General features: G+C 40.3%; 1 protein-coding gene across 1 annotated transcript in view; it reads left to right on the top strand.

Moving 5' to 3' along the window:
- CACNA1C (calcium voltage-gated channel subunit alpha1 C) overlaps window positions 1-22,880 on the top strand; it is a 681,102-nt gene that overhangs the window by 482,013 nt on the left and 176,209 nt on the right. The window contains exons 11-18 of the mRNA XM_054988003.1: window positions 1,658-1,684; window positions 3,409-3,569; window positions 5,017-5,242; window positions 14,380-14,587; window positions 17,188-17,308; window positions 20,117-20,231; window positions 21,872-21,992; window positions 22,112-22,181. Of these exons, the coding sequence (XP_054843978.1) occupies window positions 1,658-1,684; window positions 3,409-3,569; window positions 5,017-5,242; window positions 14,380-14,587; window positions 17,188-17,308; window positions 20,117-20,231; window positions 21,872-21,992; window positions 22,112-22,181 (1,049 nt within the window). The remainder of the gene's footprint in view (window positions 1-1,657; window positions 1,685-3,408; window positions 3,570-5,016; window positions 5,243-14,379; window positions 14,588-17,187; window positions 17,309-20,116; window positions 20,232-21,871; window positions 21,993-22,111; window positions 22,182-22,880) is intronic.

The following is a 22,880-nucleotide window of genomic DNA, read 5'->3' as shown; positions in this document are numbered from 1 at the left end:
TTAGATCCAGCTCTTAATACACCAGAGAGACAATTATCACATGCATGATGAGTGGAACAACTGCCACATCTGTTAACTTAATTAACTAAAATGATCTTCAAAATGCCACTCAGTCCCTCCAGTGAATAGCAAAGAAGTAACATTGAAATTCATCCAACTGGGATTTCCAGCAATTTCAGTTTCATTTTCCTAACCTCATCCACTTTAAAGTTCTAACATGCTCTAGGCAGTGCTAATTTTTGGTGAGACCTTTTAATGTTCAGAGATAGGTCTTCTACTGCAATGCAAGGATACACATGGAACTTTTGCTCCAATTAAAAAAAGCCTAGTTTTGGTCCCACTGACTTCTTTTCTCCTTATGAAACACAACAGTTATTAAATTCCTTTCCCCCTCCCTCAGGGCCATTATCAAATCACTTGCAATCTCTTAATTCAGTGTACATTATACTTAACCAACCACCACCTCATATGTAATTAGATAGACACTTTTGTCAAAAATATGGAAAATAGCTTGGTTTAGTTTGTGCCAATTACAAGCCAGACTGGATGTCATCATGCCCCTGATGATATTGTCAGGAGCATGCTCGTATCCACCATCACCAGGATGCCCCAAACCCCTTCCTCCAGCTCCCTCATCTGATATAACTGCTGCCGCCCCAGCATTAAAGGTGGGAGGTCTCTCTGTCTGCTCTCTGCCTCTCATTTCCTTCTCCATCAGGAAACCTACATTTTCAAGGGCTCTTTAGCAGCATTCCAGGAACCAAGAAGGGGGTGGGTGGGATTAAATTTCTCTTCCAGCATCACTAAAGCAGCAGGAATATCAGAGGAATATCAAGCTTCTGTGTTGATACAACTGGTGTAGATGCAGATGTTCACCAAGATGTGCATCCATGTAATAATTCTCATTTAGGATTAATTGAATCATGTGATGTGTTTTTTAAAATGTGGATAGGGGTGTGCATCTCCATCTAGAGCCATTGGTTGCTGTGCACAACTAGAACTGGATAGAGGCCATTATGCCTAATCCACTGCAGATACCCTGCTGTTCCATATTTTTACGTCTGAAAATACTGGGCACACCATCAGCAGGTTTTGTATTGATTTATATTGACTGTTCTGTGGTTGTAAAACCTCAAAAGAAATGCATTCTTTGTGGGCTATATGACCATAATTGAGGCATCCATTTGTGATTTCTTCCTATCTCTTAAGTATGTGCTGAACAGAGGGTAAGTTTTCCAAAAAAAAGCAAACATGAAGTTGCCTTATGCTGGTTAATATATTTAATCTGTCTCTCTAGTTTGATATTATTGACTTTGAATGGCAGCAGCTCTTCGTGGTCTCTGGCACAGATGACTCTTTCCTATTACTTTCTGCCTGAGATACTTTAAGTTAGTGATTCTAAGGACTGGATCCAGGGCATTTTGCATGCATAGCAAGTGCTCTTCTACTGAGCCTCCTCAATTCCTTTCTCTTGAAGTACAGCAAACATACAGTATGATCTGTAAACTACTTATACCAAAGTAATTTAAGCTAGTTTACTACCATTTATTTCACTATATATCTCATAGAAAATAGCATCCATATAGACTCTTGCTTCTTGCTTGTTAACTGGAATCTAAAGAATTATAGCATGTGATACATTAATTTTCTCTTTCAGACATCGGATCTCTAAATCTAAGTTTAGGTAAGTAAACTTTTAAAACTTGTTAACCATTGGTATTTATGTGAACGTTACATATATCTCTTTGATGTTGTAAATAGTCATCACTTAGCCATGGTAAACTGCTAATTCATATTCTGAATAGCTAGTTGAGTCCTCCCTATACCATTTTTGCAAGACCTATCAACTGATTATTATTTCGTAAAGGGGAATCAAATAATACTTGAAACTGTTGATAAGACCACATTGCACATGACAGTCACTTTAACATAACTACAAAAATCATGTAGCCATGGGAAGAAATGGGACATCAGAATGGACATGTAGATAGGAATCCATAGTGGGGCAACATACGCTCTCAAACCATTCATACATTAAGGAATACCATTAAGTTGTTATCTGGTAAGTATGAGTGTAGAAAGGCATATGTTTATATCATAAGATTTTGCTATAAGATCCTCATAATTTTCATTTTATTTTACGGGTTGATGATCTAGAACGTCATGTGTGGCTATCCACAGACATAGAATGAAATAGTTCAGAATGGCCAAACAGGATTTACATCCCATTTTGTGCATACATTGTACTCCCCCCTCCAAAAATCAGTTTTATTATCCAGGGGCCAAGTGTTGCTTGGAAACTGGTTGCTAAGCGAGCTAAATTCTGAAGGGTTAGAGATGTATAATTAGCTTTAAATACTTTGTGTAGTTAGTAATTACCCTCAGAAAACACTGCAGCACTCATGAAGGGCTGTACGTTCTAGGAAAGCAGATCATAACATGGTATTGCATTTGTAGACTTTGTCAGCAAATGGTAGCCATAGCTATAGGTTCCTTGACCCTGATAAGGTCATTATTGAAAATAATTTTGGATAAGGGAGATTGCTTTTTCACTGGGCAATATCTCAGTGGATGTTGAAATTCTGAATAGTTAAAATTATATATCAGAGAAACAACACTAAATCAACTTTTCCAGTGACTTCTCCAGGCAATGATCAGACCTGTAGTTACTGAGTAATAGAGTGAATATTGTTTTTATGGAAGAGATAAGAAGATAGCTAGAGCTGCTGATGAATCATGGTATAGCCTCCTAGCCACTAACCACCTCTGGCCTCCTGCTTTTAGACTGACGAGCCTATCCACATAAACTGTGAATCCAGAAATTCTGAATCAATAACCCAGATGTTTGGTTCAGTGGGCCAGTACACTCTTAGTTTCAATACATTAAGGGAAATAAGAAAAAAGCCTCTTCTCATTCTTAATAATGCCTACTTTGTTGTTTGACAGAAGTCAGTCCCAACCTTCTGCTGATAAAAGGAAAAGGTACATGTGTATGCACATGCAAAAGAGAATGTGTTTACCTATAAATATAAGTGGACATGTTATGTGAGACAGTAGACATTTATAGTGCTTGCAACCCAGACTCATCTTGCTACTAGACATGGGCACGAACCGCAAAAAAAACCAAACTGTGCAGCTCGTTTGTGGCATTTTCATGAACCAGGGACCACAAACTCCCACAAACTGGGACAAGTTCACGACCCAGTTCGTGGTTTGTTGGGTTTAAATGCCCCTTTTCTGGCTGCTTAGCAGCAGCAGGGAAAGGGGCATTTAAACCCCCAGATCAGCTGCTTGTCGGGGCTCTCCAAACTTTGCAGAATCATTGTTGCAATCATAATCACAGATACCTGATTTAGAGTTCCCTTAAACACACACACATTTCTCTGGGTTTCTTTTCTCCTTTTCAAGCCGCTACTGGCGCAGATGGAATCGATTCTGCCGACGAAAGTGTCGAGCTGCTGTCAAATCCAATGTGTTCTACTGGCTAGTGATCTTCCTTGTGTTTCTGAACACCCTCACCATTGCCTCTGAACATTACAACCAGTCAGACTGGCTCACTGAAGTCCAAGGTAAGAAGAGCCGCATGGCTCTGGTTTATTGATAATTTTTTTTGCTGCAAAGGTGAGTAAATGTAATTTTATAGCTAAATAAAATTATATCATTACAAGTGACCTAAACTAAACTGAACTTTTAGTTTTTAAGAAGCGGTGAAATGGCCATTTAAAGAGCGGGTGAAGCTTGGCGGGCCGGCTGGGAATTCCCGGCTGGCCAGCCAAGCCCTGCACGCAGCTCAGGGCGGCAGGGAAATGGCCATTTAAACTGTGGGTGGGGTTTGGCTAACCAGCATTTGATCATATAGCTTCAGGAATTAATTACAAAATGCTGATACTATTGTAGATATGTATATATCTTTATACACATTTGTATATGTAACCTTCCATTAAATAATGAAAGGATATTATATCTTCTCAAAGCATTGTTTATGCTTTCTTTATATTCCTTGTTTTCTTTGTAGTTTATTTTCTGGGAAGGAAAAATTTAAACAGAAACTAATGAACCAGTAGTTGCCATCTCATTTTACATGGGCACATGATTACTCCTTTAATCTATTAACCCAGAACTGGGTTAACTGTGGATAACAATACAGAGCACATGCGCAGTGAGTAAGGACTCCGAGAACAATACTAGAGTTCAGATACTGTAGTTATGTAAATACGTGTATGTGCATTTAGAAACACAGTAGCACGGCCAGTCAACATTTAAAAAAAAGACCTTTTGGAGCTTTCAAGATTTGTTATGTCAAACGTAAATGTGTTATTCTAGAACAAGTACTTCCAATTCCTTGAACTTGGAGAGTTGTTTTTTCCTGGCCAGGTTGTTTGAAGGCCAGATTCTCCCATCCATAATATCATCTAGTCCTTTCTCTAGCATCTTGGCCAAGGAGTCATCTTCCTCCTTCTTCTCCCTCGCAAGAAGTTGACAGGGAAAGTAGAACCTCCCATTTGGGAAAGAGAGTATGCCTGCAGTTTTGAAAGTAGTATATACCATATAGTTGAAAAGTTAATAATCCTTGGTAACTCTGGATGATGCAAAAGACATGGCTCACCACCCATTTAGAAGTGGTTGTTGTGTGTGCGTGTGCATGTGTGTGTGCAAGTCATTTGCAATGCATTTTAGAAAACAAATTATAAAAGTTTCTTTGGCTTAAATTTATATTTTGACAAACCCAAGAACAGACATGTCATGGAATTCAGACACAACAAATATCACTACAGACAGACAAACAAGGACAAAGATAAAACAAAAGTCTACTAAATTTGAATTTTTGGTTTTGACACTACCTTTTCTTATAAACATTGGCAAAAAGTTAACAGAAGTAAGACAGAAGTGAAAAGTATCTAAAAAGAAATTGTTCTAGGCAGCAAGTCAAAAGGATAGTACCTAATTTTGCATTTGTTGTGTTGTTCTCTCAAGTGACACTATAATGATCATTATTTGTCTATTTTCTTTTATGAGACACTGCCAATAAGGTACTGCTGGCTCTTTTCACGGCTGAGATGCTGCTGAAGATGTACAGCCTGGGTCTTCAGGCCTATTTCGTGTCTCTCTTCAACCGCTTTGACTGTTTTATTGTATGTGGAGGAATCCTGGAAACCATCTTGGTGGAAACCAAGATCATGTCACCACTGGGTATCTCAGTGCTGAGATGTGTCCGACTGCTGAGGATATTTAAAATCACAAGGTATTTCTTTCCTCTCTTTGATGACTAATGGAATTCCTTGAAATTGTAGGTCATCATTTCTAAGGGGAAATCTTGTGTGCACCAGTGTCCCCAAAAATCACTTTACCAGCACCATAATTGCCTGATTTCAGCCCCTCCACTCTCCAGCCAGAAAATTTCTTGCAGTACTCAACTTCTCATCCTCTGAACCTCCTTTCTGTTTCCCACTGCTTGTTTTTTAAAGTCATCTGTCACAAACCCTTGTCTAACTCAGGCTTGGGCTGACCTTCCCCTACCCTGAGGTAAAAATTCTCCTCACTAAGCCTACAAAGCTGAATACTGGGCTGGGAAGCCTTTAGTAGCTTGGTTGAGGTTTAGCTTCAACTTTCTTTCTTGTCTCACTCTTAGGAAACATATAAGTGGCACGGTTACCCAGCCAAGTCTGAGGGCCAAGCTACAAGTGACAAATGACACTTGAACGGCAAGTGTATTTCTCCCTGTTCACTTGCCCTCCACTCAATCCACTTGCCGTTCAAGTGTCATTCGTCATGTGTAGCTTGGCCCTGAGTAGAGGAAAGATCAGGGGGTTGCACTTCCCTTAGAAAGAAACTGGCACACGAGGCTTAGGGAAATTCAAAATGAAACAGAAGGTTTATTTACAAGTAGGTAGAATAAGTAGGCATGTAGGCAGGTGTTTAAAACTGAAGTAACTTAGAGGTTTTTCTACTGAATACCTCACTGGTGTGAGGCACAAAACACTTGGTGTGGTTCTTAAGTTGCTGACTTAGATAAGAGATGTTGTGTTATCAGACTTAAAGTTGTTACAGTGAGTTCTTTCTGAGGTTGGTCAGTGAGTTCTTTCTGAGTCCGTCACATGTCTCACCTTTAGACACCATTGCACTAGGAGTGGTTCTGCAAGCAATGTGGTGAGCCATGTGTGAAACAAAAATCGTTAAAGATTAAATAGCATTAACACTTACATAGATAAAAACTTTCATGCACTATAATCAATCAATCAATCAATCAATCAATCAATCAATCAATCAATCAATCAATCAATCAATCAAAGGTTTATTACGGTTGCAAGACCAGCCAAATGCACTATAATCAAATTTAGCCCATATCACTCACACACACACACACACACACACACACACACACACACACACACACACACACACACACACACACACACATATACATATTTACAAAGTTTGGTTTATCATAATCTTAGACGTTCAAAATAGTAAAGAGTCCAGTAGCACCTTTAAGTCTAACCAACTTTACTGTAGCATAGGCTTTCGAGAACCACAGTTCTCTTTGTCAGATGCCATCTGACGAAGAGAACTGTGGTTCTTGAAAGCCTATGCTACAGTAAAGTTGGTTAGTCTTAAAGGTGCTACTGGACTCTACTGTTTTGCTACTACAGACTAACACGGCTAACTCCTCTGGATCTTAGACGTTCAAGTAATGTTTCTAGAGAGGGCATTGGTTATTATATTTTCTTTTCCTTGCACATGAACGATGTCAAAATTATAGTCCTGTAGTTGCAAGCTCTATCGGATTAGCTTGCTATTGGTGCTTTTAACTTGATTCAACCACCAAAAAGGCGAATGGTCTGCCCCATAAGTAGGGCTTTAGTTTCTCTATAGTCCACACAATAGCTAGGCATTCCCTTTCATTGACAGAGCGATGTTGCTCTGTCTACAAGTTTTCGGCTAAGGATGGGGTATGGCTGACCATCCTCTCCCCGTTGGCTTAACACCACCCCAATAGCTAGATTGGAGGCATCTGTGTATAAAGTAAATGTCTGAGTAAAGTCAGGGGCCTTCACCACTGGCTTCATAGTTAACATAGCCTTGAAATGTTCAAAAGCCTTTTGACACTCTGATGACCAATTCACCTTGTCTGGTACAGATTTCTTTGTACACTCAAACAGAGGAGCAACGATGGAACTGAAATGAGGGATAAATCTCTTATAATACCCTACTACTCCAATGAAGGATCTAATTTGTCTCTTATTGGTGGCTTCTAGGCCACTCTTGAATGGCTTGCACTTTATTCCAATCTTGTTGGAACGTTCCACCTCCCAGTATGTGTCTTAGGTATCTAACTTTTTGCATTGCCATTTGACATTTTGAGGCTTTGATTGTAAGTCCAGCCTCTTTTTATTATCTCAGATACTTCAGCTATATGCTGAAGATGATCCCTGATCTGGCTAAAAAGCCACATCATCAATATATGCCAAAGCAAAATTCTTTATCCCTGTTAGTGATTTGTCTGTCAACCATTGGAATGTACTGGTAGATTTCTCAGACCGAAAGCTAACACTATAAATTCAAAGAGCCCCTCTCCGGTGGCAAAGGCTGTTTTTTTGTTGGTCTTGAGGGCTCATAGTCACCTGCCAATATCCCTTTGTCAGATCTAGGGTGGAGATAAATTGGGTGTCCTCAATTGTCACTACCAATTCATCCATCCTTGGCATTGGATAAACATCCAGCACAGTAACTTGGTTCAGTCTTTGGTAGTCCACACAAAACCAGATGGTTTTATCTGGTTTTGGCACCAAAATTACAGGTGTGGCCCAAGGACTTTCTGAGGGTGTTATTATTAACCCAAGGGTGAGCATTTCCTTGACCTCCTTCTCTATAAGAAGAGCATTAGGTCCTGTCATCCTGTATGGAGGTAGGGCAATAGGCCTTGTAATATCCACTTCTACTTTTGCATAGGCCTGTTACTACAGGTATCAGTTGCAAAGACCCTTTGCATTTATCTTGTGCTTTGCCCACCAGTTGGCAAACATCACACAATTTTCAGAAAGCTCTGATGCCCTTGCCAATATTTGGCCAATAAAATCTCCCTTGCACCCGCTGTCTAGTTTTGTTGATGCCAAGGTGTCCGGCCATAGGTGTCTCATCGGCCAGCTGTAATACTTGCACGCAACTGGAAACCAATTTCTTTCTCTCTTCCCAGACATCAGCACATTTTTGCCTCATCATCAGTCTGCATAGTCTCTGTTTCAGGACTCGAACACACAAGGGGTTTCTGGGCTCAGTTCCTGGGTGTTTGCTTCTGCTTTCTCCCACAAGTCTCTCAGTGTCTCACCTGCTGTTTATTCAGCTATAAATTCTTCAGCTTGAAGTCCCTGTAACAATGTATAAACTTCACTAGCACTGTGCTCTGCTGGCACTGTCTGCTGCTCGTTTGTTGCATTGGAGCTTGAGGCCTACTTCTGGTAATACTGTTTACATTTCTTACTTGTGCTGCCAAGTCGTTGCCTAATGTCTAAGTCCTTCCATACTCCCATAACCCAGTTCCCTTGGAAATCTTGGTATTTGATTGGGATTTCTGCTAAGGCTACTTTGAATTCTGGGCCTCATCATTTCAATACCAACTGCCATTTCAGACAAGCCATAGAAGGGGGGAGGGATATGTTAGTCCTCTTTCCCTCTTTTCTGTTGTTTCAATGCCCAGCAATCCCAGCATTTTAAGCTGAGTCCGTCCCATCATCTTACATGTAAAAATAGCTGCCCTTGTGTCCAGCTAGCTTCAATATCCCTGTCACCAAAGTCTCCTCTATTGGCCACCATTCCTCCCCCCATTCCCTACCTGTCAAACTGGCTGAAATGCCGGCAGATTGTAAATTCCACGCTTGCCATACTCCTTGTTGCCTGTGCAGCTAATTCAGTAGAACAGGGAGAAGCTGAGAGCAGAACCACAAGTGACAAAAGGCACAGGTTGGACACTTGCCAGCTTCCCTCAAGTTTTGATGGGAAATGTAGGCAGCTTGGCGGAATGTTGGACAAGTGACAGTTGAAGAGTCCATTGGACAGCAGTTGGAGAGCCAAGCTGCAAGACCAGGACGCCTACATTTCCCATCAAAACTTGAGGGAAGCTGACAAGTGCCCAATCTGTGCCTTTTGTCACTTGTGGTTCTGCTCTCAGATAGGTCAAGATGGGTTGCCATGTTAGTCTGTCTGTAGCAGTAGAAAAGAGCAAGAGTCCAATAGGACCTATAAGACTAACACAATTTGTGGTAGGTAGGGTTGCCAGCCTCCAGCTGGTGGCTGGACATCTTCTGGAATTACAATTGATCTCCAGGCCATAGAGATAAGTTCCCCTGGAGAAAATGGCTACTTAGGAATATGGACTGTATCGCATTATACTAGGGTTGCCAGGTCCCTTGAGTACCCCGGCAGGGGACTGGGAACCTGGAACTCACCCTCCGCAGTCTCTGTAGCCTGTCCTCCCGGCATGCATGAGCCACTTTTCATTGGCTCCCGCGATCACCAAAGGGCTGAATCACCCCCCATGGCCCCAATTCGGCCTGAAACGGGCCTGTTGCGGGCCGTGGGAGCACACCACAGTGGGGCACGGGGGTGCGGGAGCACGCTGCAATGGGGCACGGGGATGCGTCGCACTGCCAGGGTGTGCTTCGGCAGGCACACACACACACCCCGCCCCGCTGGCCAGGTAAGTGAGGTCGGAGGGAGGAGGTGGGAGCAGGAGATCCTCCACCCTGGGCAGGGGAATGGCAGCCCTACATTATACCCTGGTGATGTCCTTTGTCTCCCCAAACCCTGCTCTCTCCAGGCTCCATTCCCCAAATCTCCAGGAGTTTCCTAACCTGGATCTGGCAACCCTAGTGGTAGGGTATGAACTTTCATGAGTCACAGCTCACTTCATCTTCTCTTCAGGAAGAAGCTGAGGCTAAGATAGGAAGTAGCTGCCATTGGTAGATAAGTGCCTTACAAAGAGCACCTCACAAAGACGGATGCTACTGGCTATAATGAAGACCCTTTATAAACTTACATTTGGGAGGCCTGCTTTAGGAGCCAATGAGAACATTATGAATCATAAAATGTCAACCTTTGAGCAAAAGTTTGTAAATCAAAACTGCTTTGCAAATTCAAATGTCTTAAGAGCTAACTTGCTACCAGGGTCACTAATTGTTTCATATACTTTGAGTAGGATTTTCCCTTTTCATTTTATTTGTTGTAAATGTTTTACTGTTCGTTTCTTGTCCTGCACTTGATTAATGAATTCTGAATTTGATAAGTTAGCCCTTCCCCACCTAAAATTCCACCTAATTTGCAAGTGCCTTTATATGTTCTTGACCGTTCTCTGCCCCCATCTATTTCATATTCATATGATCACTGCTTTCCAGATTGCACAAGAATCCCATCCATTTTGAGAGGCAGGCTTTCTTTGGTTGAATTGTCCATGTTTGCTCTGTCTGCTTGATTGGAAGCCTTTGTGATTCCCTCCAAAAAGGGAAGTGTTATTTTTGAAGTGACTTGATTTGCCCAGAATATCAAAGACAGGAGTGTCTCCATTTTTACATCAGATATTTCTGTGCCATGAATCCTTTAAGCTCTCTTCTAGCTTTTGTGGTGCAATCAACACAGTTACATCCTTCTAAGGCTATTGATTTCAGTAGAAGTTTGTAACTCTGCATAGGATTGCAGTATTAAGAAAGACTTAATCTCGTTTCAAGAAGTCATTACTTCCCTTTATCTTCTTGCTCCCCAGAGATTCTTCAGCTTACTCCATGGCCCACAAAAAGTCTGCTTGCATTTATGTGCATATGTCTGTTAGGCAGCTGTTTTATGAAAATAGCTACACAGGTATTCCTCTGATCTTGTTAAAGGGTCAGCTCAGCTCAACTGCACAAGGAACCCAATCATCAATTTGAGATAGCAATATTTTTAGCAGTACCAAGAAAACTGTGTAACATATGAAGGGTCCACCCAGGATTGCTTGCAATGTTAGAGATTCCTGGGTTGCTGCTCTCGAATCATGTGGTGGATCTCTTGCATCAGTCTTGTTTACTAATTTCTCTCAGTAACGAGAAATGGGTCCACCAAGTACCAGAGTCCCTCGATACAGTCCTCTTTGTTATGGGAACAATGTGGAACCCTGGATTCAGTCTTCAACTTAAAAATTACAGCCCTGCAATAATATGATTCCAGTAATAATACCAAACTAAAAATAATGTGTGCATGGGCACTGGGAAGTAGTTCTCCTCCTATGCTCCCAGGTTGTGAAGGCCTATTTGTATGAAGTGAGAGACACCTTCTGTACTGTTATGAAAAACATTACAGAGGAGCTGTTTTGTGTGAGAGCAATTCAGTACTTTGCCTGAAAGCAAGCTTCTATCTTAGTAATGTGGTAGTGTATACTTGTCACTTGTTTACATATATTGGGCTTTCAGTTACCTTATTTAAGGTGATAATGGCACATAATTTTATCAAGTCCCTCAGCAATGAGCCTCCTCAGCTGCTGAACTCCAGACAATGACTCCACCCTACTGGGCTAAACCAACTAGCTCACAGAGATGACATATACAAGGTTTCTATCAGGCGTCCCATCCCCATACCGGTTAGTTTAGGCAAAGTTGCTGGTGTGCCTTCCAACCATGCCTTGGGACCAACAATTCTTATCAGTGATGGTTCTGAAAAAATATTATCAGCAGATACAAACAATAGTTGTCCCATTGAGTGTTGATATGATGAAACTCCACAATAGTTTCCCACATTGTCCCCAGCCACCAGATCTGGCAAAATGGTCAACTCCTGGAAGTCTGGTATGCCGTGGAAATAGGAACAGTCTTAAGCTAGGAACTTTTCTGCAAATACCAAATAAATAACTAAATAATGTGAAGAACTGAAGCTTCTTGATGTTAGATGCTGGACAGTTGATCCCTAAACTAAAGCTGAGAGCAGGACCAAAGAAAGTGCATCTGACAGTTAGTTTTAAAGGTGCTACTGAACTTTTTACTATTTTGCAACTACAGACTAATACAGCAAACTCCTCTGGATCTAGGACCAAAGAAAGAACACAGTCAGAGCCCAGTTGCTTTTGTGTCTGTTAGGCCATTAGCTTTTCATTTTCACCATGATTTTCATTGCATTTTACCATCTGGCAACTTGGAATTGCTTCTGCATATGTCTCAACAATACTGGCTGCCAAGACAAAGAAATCTTACAAGTTTTCAGTCATCACATTTGCCTTGTTGCTGTGTGTATAGAGGCCTACCATCATTTTTTAAAACCCCACATTACCTCTGTGTGTTCACCTTGGCAGGGGGCGGGGAGGGGGAGAGACATACTATTTTGGTAATTCCTAGTTGTAAGCATTTTTCACCAGGGTATTAGCACACTAGCATTTATTTGTTTTTGTACTTATTTAAAATGTTTGTATTCAGCATGTGTTTAAATTGGCTTCTGGTAACAAAGGGGGGATTAAACTACAATCGTGTAAGAACAGAATGAAATATATAATAAAAATAGTTAGATAATGTTTCAGTCTGGCAGAAAAGTAACTGAGTTACCCAAAACTGTAATGGAAAAGGAAGGTTTTCTAGCCCTTCTGAATGGAAGCAAAAGGGTCAGTTCTGAAGGATTTCTCCACATCTTCAGAACCATGAATATTATCTGGAACAGTTTAATAAAGAAAGAAGACTGGGAGGATTGATGTTGTTTTTAAGTACTGTTCTATACAACAAGGGAGAAGGAGAAACACCTGACAAAAATTATTTATATTTTATTTATATAGATACGTATTACTGTCCAGCACACAAGTTGCTCACAAAGTAGTTTACACTAATATAGAATATTACAAAATACAATGTCAAGTTTGAAAAATAAACTGAAAGCCCCACAGTCATATGACAAAAATTAAATAAAGTTCAAAATAACTAAATCCCATCAGTTCCCTCCCACAACTAGCACCTATTCTGATATAGGGCTACTTTCTTTCTCCTTTTTGTAATGTTGTCATGTATTGTCAGACTCATAACATCTGTGAATTCACAGGGAGAAATATCCTCAGTGACAAGTTATCATTCTGTCACCTTAAGCCTGAGGCCCTATTCACTGTTATACGAGCGGTATAATTTCTGCCAAGATCCTGAACAGCATGAGGCAGAATTGTTCAGGAAGCAGTTTTTGTGTGAAGGCCATTCCGTTTAGATCAGGTCAGTTGTAACCTCACCAGTGGCTCTGTGACGAAAATAATACTATCTTGTGGCAAATGTTTCAATCAAATGGCCTCAGATATAGTTCTACTCCCACATTGCTTGGGATCTCAGCAACAGCCTTGCCATTCATGGATTAGATCTAAATGAACATCTATTATTTTAAAATTGGTGATGTTCTTGCTTTCTGCCACCTCACTACAGAGGAAAAGGAAAGGGAACCTGTCATATGCAGGAAAACCTGCCTCTCTTCCATGCGGATTCTAATATTGAGGTACAGTCCATTATACACATTTATTTATTTAGGAAGCATGTATGTTGCCTCTCCAGAGACCTGCTTGAGGCTGCTTACAGCTAAAACAAAACAAAATCATTAAAAAACAGCCATTCAAACAAGACACTAAAAACAAACTGAAATATCAAATGTTTCTTTTTTTCTCCAGCACTTTCAGAACCCAAAGTAATATCCAGAACTTAGTAATGGTGATGTTTCCTTTGAGTCACAGAAGCTAATTGGGCCCTTTGATAAACATGGCATAACCGCTAGTATAGTGTAACCCTTTTAGTGAAATCCATTTTATGGACACAAAATATTAATGAGATTGGAAGTCCAGAAATATCTGTGTAAATATTATTAAACTAAGCTTGAATTATGTCTTATGCGATTGTCCCAGTGTAAATCTTAAGGTTTCCTGCCTCAGTTTCCCAGAAAGCAAGAAGCACTGCCAAGAATGAGCACATCAACCAGTATTTCAACATCTCTGCCTTTGCTTCCAAACTGTTTTCCCATCTGTTCTTCTTACTTTTCAGTGAGCCAGTCTCTGAAGTATTCTGGCTTACTTTGAACAGCTGTGACTGTTGTAATGAGGTTGGTTAGAATGTAACTCACTTAAGCAGTGCCTACTAATCGCTGCATATTTGGGGGGGGGTTAAACAGTACTCTTCTGGGTGTATGAAGTGCAGGAGCGGGGGAAAGGCTTGTGTAGCTTACATTTGCAGCCATTAAAATACTCACTGACTTCTGTAGGTCCCATTATCTTGGGGAAGTACGTGGATGATTCATTTCATGACAAGCTGTTTGAAATGGGCACATGTTAGAGACAACAGGCATTCTGTCCAAAGATAAAACCTAATCTGCTTGGGACACAGGAAATGTAACCTCCTTTATTTTGATCCCCAGGTACTGGAACTCCTTGAGTAATCTGGTGGCTTCTCTTCTCAACTCAGTCCGCTCCATCGCCTCCTTGCTGCTGCTCCTCTTCCTCTTCATCATCATCTTCTCCCTCCTGGGGATGCAGCTGTTTGGGGGCAAGTTTAACTTCGATGAGATGCAAACCAGAAGAAGCACATTTGACAATTTTCCCCAGTCGCTGCTCACTGTATTCCAGGTATGGCTTTATAGGAATTGATTTTCTTTGAAAGGCTATTGATTCAAAGACTGGCTGACATAGTTGAGAAAGCTCTTGTGCCAATGTAAAAAAAAAAATCATAATTAAAATTCATTAGAATCCAATTGGAATCTTAAAAAAAAATCTTGCAGTGCTTTCTAAAAGCAGCCAAATATGGGCCAAAGTGTCTTCTTTGGTTGAGAGTTCCCAGAGCAGAGGTCACCTCTGAGAAGATTCATTTTATAAAATAATCAAATTAAAACATGCAAAAAAGGAGGTCTAATTTATCATTTTAACCCATACTCCATATATTACTCTTTGCTTCCTTCTATATATCTTATCTTCGTACTGTTTTAATTATCTAATTTCTCCATTATGCAACTCTGTCAGAGATAGTCAGTCACTTTAACCCATATACACATTCAGCATAGGTCAATCAATTTGACCCATATTTTGTATGCTACTGTATATTTCCCCCCCCTTTTTTATATTCATTCATTTTAATTATATAAATTCTCCATGATACCATTATCTGCCAGCAATGAAATTAATTAGTTTCTATCCTTATAGATCTTATAATAACACCACTATTACTTAATACTATATATAGTAGTCAAATAAAATAATTGCTTAGAAATTTTCAATTGACTCTCCACCTCCCGGTATAGTCACTTCTCTCTTCTTTTGTTGTATTTCAGTAATTTTCAAACTGCCACAGTTCTCCTCCCACCTCCCATTTTTTCACCAAGTACTGTTTCAGCTTCTCCCAATCCGTGTTAAACTGTCCTGGATCAAGGTCTCTCAATTTTCTTGTCATTTTGTCCATCTCCGCCATGTACAGCAATTTGTAAATCCAATCCTCAATAGTTGGCACTTCTTGTACTTTCCACTTCTGCGCGTACAAAAGTCTGGCCGCTGCTGTCATATAAAATAGTAATGTCCTGTATTGTGCTGGAATATCCTCCATTCCCAAATTCAGTAGCAGGAGTTCTGGGTTCTTATTAACTTGAAATTGTAAAATTTCACTTATTACTCTTATTATTTCTCCCCAGTATAGATATATAGAAGATATATAGAAGGAAGCAAAGAGTAATATATGGAGTATAGGTTAAATTGATTGACTTATAGTGAATGCATGCAATGTTTATAATGTACTTAAAGTTGAGAGTTCCCATAGCAGAGGTCACCTCTGAGAAGATTCATTTTATAAAATAATCAAATTAAAACATGCAAAAAAGGAGGTCCAATTTATCATTTTATCATCACATCTAATTAAATAATCCTTAGAGGGCATATTTTAATGCTATCTTACCTCAAAAACTCCTTGAAGTGGAAAGCAAACACAACAGAGGAAAGTATCGAGGCGTACATTTCTACTGGGTGACGGGTGACATGGGAACCATTCGGCTATGTGACTTTCCCCATCTGCACTGATGCAATCCTTACAGGCGTCTATCACATACTTAATTTAGTCATTTGAATTGCTCATTAGATTATTTTAAATAATATCTGTACTCTTCCATTTCAGACCATCTTCTTATTAATTAGTCCTTTGCTATTATTCATTGTGAGCAGAAGTTGAAATTAAAGTTTGCAGAAGAGCTATTTGGTCTGTCATTCCAAAACCATACTAGGGGAGAGTATAATTTGCGGGATCTTGTGTGGCCTGAAGTGGGGGCACTTGGGAAGGCACTCCCCCCCCCCCATCCATTCTCTGCAGTGCATACGGAGATTGTAGAGGAAGCTTTGCATTCACATGTGTGTTGTAGTACAGACCAAGCACACGTCAAATCTGGGCATGCAGTTTCCAACCCAGCACATGAAAGCCACTTTTCACATGTGTAACTCCTTTGCTTCATCAGAGCTAATATGAACAGTACTGCTTTCTGGAATCATTTTCAGGTCAGGTTAGTAGCACTGTTTGCTACTGTTCTATTGGATTGTGTTATGCGGGACTCAGAATTACAGTTCAGTTGACTGCCTAATATAAAGCAACCATACAGCTTGAAATCACTGTGAGATTTGAACTTTAATTTGGAGCACAAATTCTTCCAGCCTGGTTGCTTTCAATATAGATACATCTATCCACCACTCTTTGGATCTTTTCACAGGTGATGCAAAAAATTGCTATTTGAATGTCACACATTGCACTAGGGATGTCAAAAACACCTGCATTATGACTATTCACACTGCAGCATTTTCCCACTTTTGGTTCTTATTCCTATCATATTTTAGATTGCCCTCATGAAGAGAGTGCGGATGCTTCATCTGCAGAAATGGTGCTAAGGTGCCCGTCCCAGTGTGTTCATTCACAAGTGACTGAAAGAGCCTATTGAAGTTAAGCTTGAAATCTGTCATTCAGCTGGGTCCACAATCAAATTTAAAATGAACCTGTAGCTTGTGAAATGCCAAGGTGTCAGAAGAAGAGACTACAAGAGACACGACTTGTACTGACACATATAGCGACATCTTTAGTGTTTGGAGCAGTGCCTTCTGGTTAGATCAGGATAGAGTTTCTATTTTGGAACAGGGTTGTTTTGCAGGTTTTCTGCATGCCATCTAACACTGTGTCCCCCTATTGGTGGGAATATGTCATTTAGATCCTGACTGGGGAGGACTGGAATTCGGTGATGTATGATGGGATCATGGCTTATGGCGGCCCCTCTTTTCCAGGAATGTTGGTCTGTATTTACTTCATCATCCTATTCATTTGTGGAAACTGTATCCTTTAATGCCATCTACCTTTCTTTACTTAAACAGCTGGTATAGAGAAATGTGATTTACTCAGCTCCTGGTATTCATTATACTAAAAACAGTGTATTCGGAGATCTAAAATCTAAGATATATAACCATCAGTTGATTGAGGAAAATTTAAATCGTAAGAAGATTTAGCTAGCAAATACAACTTTTGTCTTATAGTCGTCCGAGGTCAAACAACTTTTGCAGGTTTCTGAAACAACGAAAAAGCATGCATTAACAGTTAGCAGTGGCAGAAAAGTGGGATGAATATAAATTGCAAGCAACGATCTCTCTTTCAGATTGCCTTCAACTACAATCATCTGTATGATGGTTTTGTTTAAAACTGCCCTTGAACCTTTATTACAGCTCCTCCTCATATTACCCTTAAACTTTTACCTCAGGAGGTCCCTGGTCACACAACCAACACTCCTTTTTTCCCCACAGAGATCTTCAGGTATTCTCTACTTTCTCCAGGCTTTTACCTCAAGAGCACCTTTCCTTTGGGGTTTGAATCCCTCTGCTAACACCACCTGTTTTTATTGCTGCCTCCCTGACCTCCTCACTGTTTCCAAACACTTTTTGCTGCCACCAAAGGCTTTTGCCTTAGATCTCTTCAGTTTAACTGATATTAGAAGGCTTATTTATAGATGGTAGTATGACAGAATGGTCAGCATGTGGGGTAGGCTCGACATCCCCCTGCCTGAAGCCCAGTTCAGCAAAAATTGCCCAATTTGAGGCATTTTGTTTAACTAAAAGTAGAATTTATTTATAAGTACATAAGTGTAATGGTTGCAGAGTCTTGATAATTGTATTGGTTTCAGAATAGGTTCTTAAGCTTAGTGGTTTGAAAAATATTCTTAAAGGTATATTCACAGACCCAGTCATAAAGACTAATTTGCCTCAGAGGGCTTCACTAACAGAATAAATATTCATCTCATCCACCTGTAGGGCTGTTCCCCAGTGGGGGCAGGGAATCCCCTGCTTCCAAGCTCCCCACCACCACCACTCACCTGGCCAGTGGGGGGAAAGGCCCCGGGGAACAGACCCAGGAAGCAAAAAACCTCCCAGGCTAGCACACAGCAGATGCACTCCCCACAGGTGTGATGATGTCACTTCTGGGATGGATGTCATTGCACCCACACACGAGGACTCCAAAAAGGTGAGTGTTGGGTTCCCTCCCCCAACTTGCTGGGAGGGTAAGGGGACCTGGAAACCCTATCCACACAGACATACATTCAGTCAGGCATTTCCAGAGAGCTTGTCTGACTAGACAGAATGAGAGCCTTTCCGGCTTCTGCACAGTTTGTCTGACTTAGACAGAATTAGGTTATCAGGTGTCCACACATACGTAGCCAGAATGACCTCTCTCGGAGGTACACAGAGACTGACTCAGGCTCACATACAGGGAATTTTTCAGAACTCTACACAGATTCACTGAATTTGACAGTAACTAAAAACTTCATTTCACTTCACCCCCCAAGGTACAACAACCATCCAATCACAACATGCTCCATTCACCCATCCAGCCCCCCTCCTCCTTATTTCAGAGGTCTGCATTTAAACCCACAGTAACCAATATTCAAAACTGCCACATTAATGCGTGCATGCAGAACATCTGTCTCTAGCCAAAGGGAGATCAGTATTATTATTTATATTCATGTTGCAGAATGGAAGGCAGATTCTGAGAAAGGGAAGCGTGCCACCAGCTGAGTCCATGGCAGAAGCAAGACTTTAGCCAGGGATTTTATGGGTCACACCTCAGTTTCTTAGCCACTATGCTTCAGCACTGTTGTGCTGAAAGCATTGAGGCAGATTGATCAGAATTAAACTCATGAGGTTTTAGAGTATCTCAGTTCAATTATTTGCTCAGTGGCAGGTGAGCCCAACTAATCGAGTGATAAATTCTATGAGCAGGGCTGTGCATAATTGTGTTTAAAAATAATCAAGGAAAGCTGAATCCCTCAGTTTGTATCAATAATGCAAACTGCCAGCTTTGCATATGAGACTCTCTCTTTATCAGAAATGCATTTATCTATTAAACCAAAGGCTTGAATAAAGTATAGAAATGTAGCGCTGCCTAAACTGATGAGCCTTTTAGTTTGCAGATCATGTTCTCAGACTCAGAACTTGTATTTTAACCAACCTGTTCTAACCTTTCCTCCTAATGTAGATCTTATCTGATGTCACTGTGACCATTACTTAAAAATGAATGGTTCTGAGTTTATTTGAAGGTCAGGAACTGAGGATGGGAACTTGTCAGCTTAGAACATCTGCCTTTCTTTTACACACTTGCCCTTGAAATAGTGGGTCTAAGAAAACAACCTGCTTTGCTGACCTTCTGAGACTGGAATGATGTACTTTGGGTCCATGATCCCAGTGCAGAGTAGTTTAATGTCTATTTGCAATTTATTCAAACATGCCCTTATCAGTGAGCAGTAGAGGAGGAACCAAAATTCAATGGGATCAGCCCACAAGGATTTTTATACTTCTGTACTGCACAGTTCCATACATTTTATCAGTGTTTACCACTGCAAATTTAATTAATATCCTCTGCTCTTTCCTTAGGTAAATTGTTCCGTAGCAATGCAGTCAAAACTGAAAAATCCCAGCTCCTTAATTGACTAAACTTTACCCCTTGAAAGGAGAGGATTCTGAGCAGGATTTTTATGAATAGAAGGGGTCATAGGGAAATACACACTCTCTTAAATACGCTTACCAAAAGCACTTAGAACTTTCTGAGTCCCCTTACCATATTCAGTGCCTGTTTTCTTTAAGGGAATATATAAATAGACATCTTGCTGAATGTCTTTTTGGCCATTGCTGTGGACAATCTTGCTGATGCAGAAAGCCTGACATCTGCTCAAAAAGAAGAGGAAGAGGAAAAAGAAAGAAAAAAACTAGCTAGGTAAACTCTTTTGTTTTGTAGTTTGGTATGGGGGAAAAAACGTTTCCTGATTGGTTCTAGATAGAGGAAGAATGTATTCAAATGGTAGTTTCTTACACCCTGAGTTTGATGTTGTCATTTTGAGCTAGATTTGTAGGAAAGTGTCACAGGAAAAAACAAACACGTATCTTTCACCAGAATATTTTATTGTCCTCAAAGGATCAAAAAGCATAGCTAACATTGCTTGTAGTCAACCCTGAATACTGACTAGTACTAGCATAAGGCTGAAGCACATCCTGTGGTTGGAATGTAAAGATTAGAAATGCCGATAAAATATACTCAGCCCATATCTCCAAATCAGAGCCTGTGTGTATGTCCCAAAATGATTTGGGAGGTATTTGCTCTTGGGCAAATATGCAAAAATCATTTAAAAATTGTTGGCATAGTGCCTAACAAAAAAATCCCATTTCATTTTAGTGATTTGTCATCACTTTGCTTAGCAGTTTAACAGACCTGTTACCTTTCCTTCTGGTAAAACATATACAGAACTGTGTCGCCAGATATATATTCAGGAATATTCTGTTCTATATTCCAGAATTTTCTGCTAAATACTCTTTCATCATATTGGTTTTGTATGTGCATGTGTGTGCGCGCATGCGTGCACACATGCACAGCCTTCTTTTGAATTGCTAAGAATGGTCAAGTTCTCCTGTACACCTAAGAGATTCTCCTGAGAGCCAGTGTTGTATAGTGGTTAGAGGATAGGACCAGGATCTGGGAGATCCAGGTTCGAATCCCTACTTTGCCATGGAAGCTCTCCAGGTGGCCTTGGGCCAGTCATGCTCTTTGCATAACCTATCTCACACGGTAGTTGTGAGGACAATGGTGGAGAATTTTAAGCCACTTGGGTCCCCATTAGAGAAAAAAGGTGGGATATATATAAAGAAAATAAATAAATGTAAATAAGTAAACAAACTCTCCAGCAAACAAAAAAGCATCCAGTATAAATAAATATAAAATTATATAACAAGGAAGCTTGGAAATTTACTGTATTGAGCTGCTGTTAATCAAGCAGCCTGAAATGGAATTGGAAGCATTGGGGAAATCATATTCTCCCTGGAAGCATGCTGAATTTTTAGAACATTGTATAGTATAAAGCATGCCACTAGCTCAACAGGGACAGTTGCTGCCTTAGAGTAACCAGAGACGATGACAGCATAATAATTGAAATGAAACTGTTAAGCTGACGGCCTAAGTGGAGAAACAAAACAATCCCTTTCTAGACATTAATGGTTAGCAGGGTTCTTAGTTGGCATTCTTGTCTTCTGACAACATACTTATGAACATGAGGTAGACAAACAGTGAAATCCTAAGCAGAGTTACTCCAGTCTAAGCCCATTGCTTTCAAAAGGCTTACATTGGAGTAACTCTTTTTAGGAGTCCACTGAAAAGCTTGTTGCAGTTTTTGTGAACCAAGGTTAGTCTTGGGGGTGGGGGGATGAGTAGAGTTTATAGAAGGTGGGTGGCTGCTTGTCTGGTCCAAGAAAAAACACCTGGTTCTTGTTGACAGGATGGGTTATATACTGTTTGAATGGAAAGCACTATTTTGTATTCTATGAACGTTTGCTCTGTTTTCCCCTCCATCTCTGTTGAATTATTAGGACGGCTAGTCCTGAAAAGAAACAGGAGCCTGAGAAGCCAGCTGTAGAGGGGGAGATGAAGGAGGAGAAAATTGAGCTGAAATCGATCACTGCTGATGGAGAGTCTCCACCTTCTAACAAGGTCTGCTGCTTGCTCCCATTTAGTTTCCCTCAAACTCATCATATTTGTGAATGAATGAATCAATGCAGTAATGAATGACAGAGCATGCTCTCTATTGTGTTTCTTTTTCTTTCTGTCAGAGCAATGTAGATGAATATCAGCCTAATGAAAATGAAGAAAAGAATCCCTACCCTACCACCGAAACACCAGGTATTTCAGTGTCTCCACTTCTATCATGTTTTCACCAGCACAAGAAGCTGATTGTTCAGATGCATAAGGTAGTTACAGCTGAATCCCAGAGAGATCTCTGTCAACTGATAGGCTAGTAATGTTATTGCAGAAAGTAAATTGATTTCTGTAGCTGTATTAAAAATGTTGTTTGGCAGAACACTAACAAATATCTTGATATTTAACCTAATAGAAATTGTGTTACATTGTATTGTATTTGATATATGGTCAGAGTCTCTGTGCTGGAAATTGCAACGGATCTTGGATTCTGCATACACATTAAGGAGATACTCATTTATCTGTTTAGTCTGCATAATACATAATGTCTCTGCTGGCCATAGGGATGGGTAATGAACTATCCAGAGCACTGAAGCCCTAACCTCTGACCCCTGAAAGCATTCATCCATCAGCCAACCTCTAGGTTTGGAGATTTTCCCACACAAGTTTGCAGCCATTAGGACTAAAAGGTTCCTTTTTCGTGTTCAAATGAAAGCTGACATTCTGAGGAATTCTGTACCTGATACAAGATTTTGAATTTGTGTCTTACTTTCATGAAGACAAGATAGAAAATACATAGATCACTGGCAATTGCTGTCCTCTAATGCTATTCATGCTCCTAGATATCTGCAAATAAGTAGTTCCTCTTGATTATTGGCTGCAGCTCTCAGAAATTATGTAATC

The sequence above is a fragment of the Eublepharis macularius genome, chromosome 9, assembly GCF_028583425.1.
Source record: "Eublepharis macularius isolate TG4126 chromosome 9, MPM_Emac_v1.0, whole genome shotgun sequence".
Lineage (NCBI taxonomy): Eukaryota > Metazoa > Chordata > Lepidosauria > Squamata > Eublepharidae > Eublepharis > Eublepharis macularius.
Note: the sequence above shows the minus strand (reverse complement) of the source record. Positions and strands in the feature narration are given on the sequence as shown.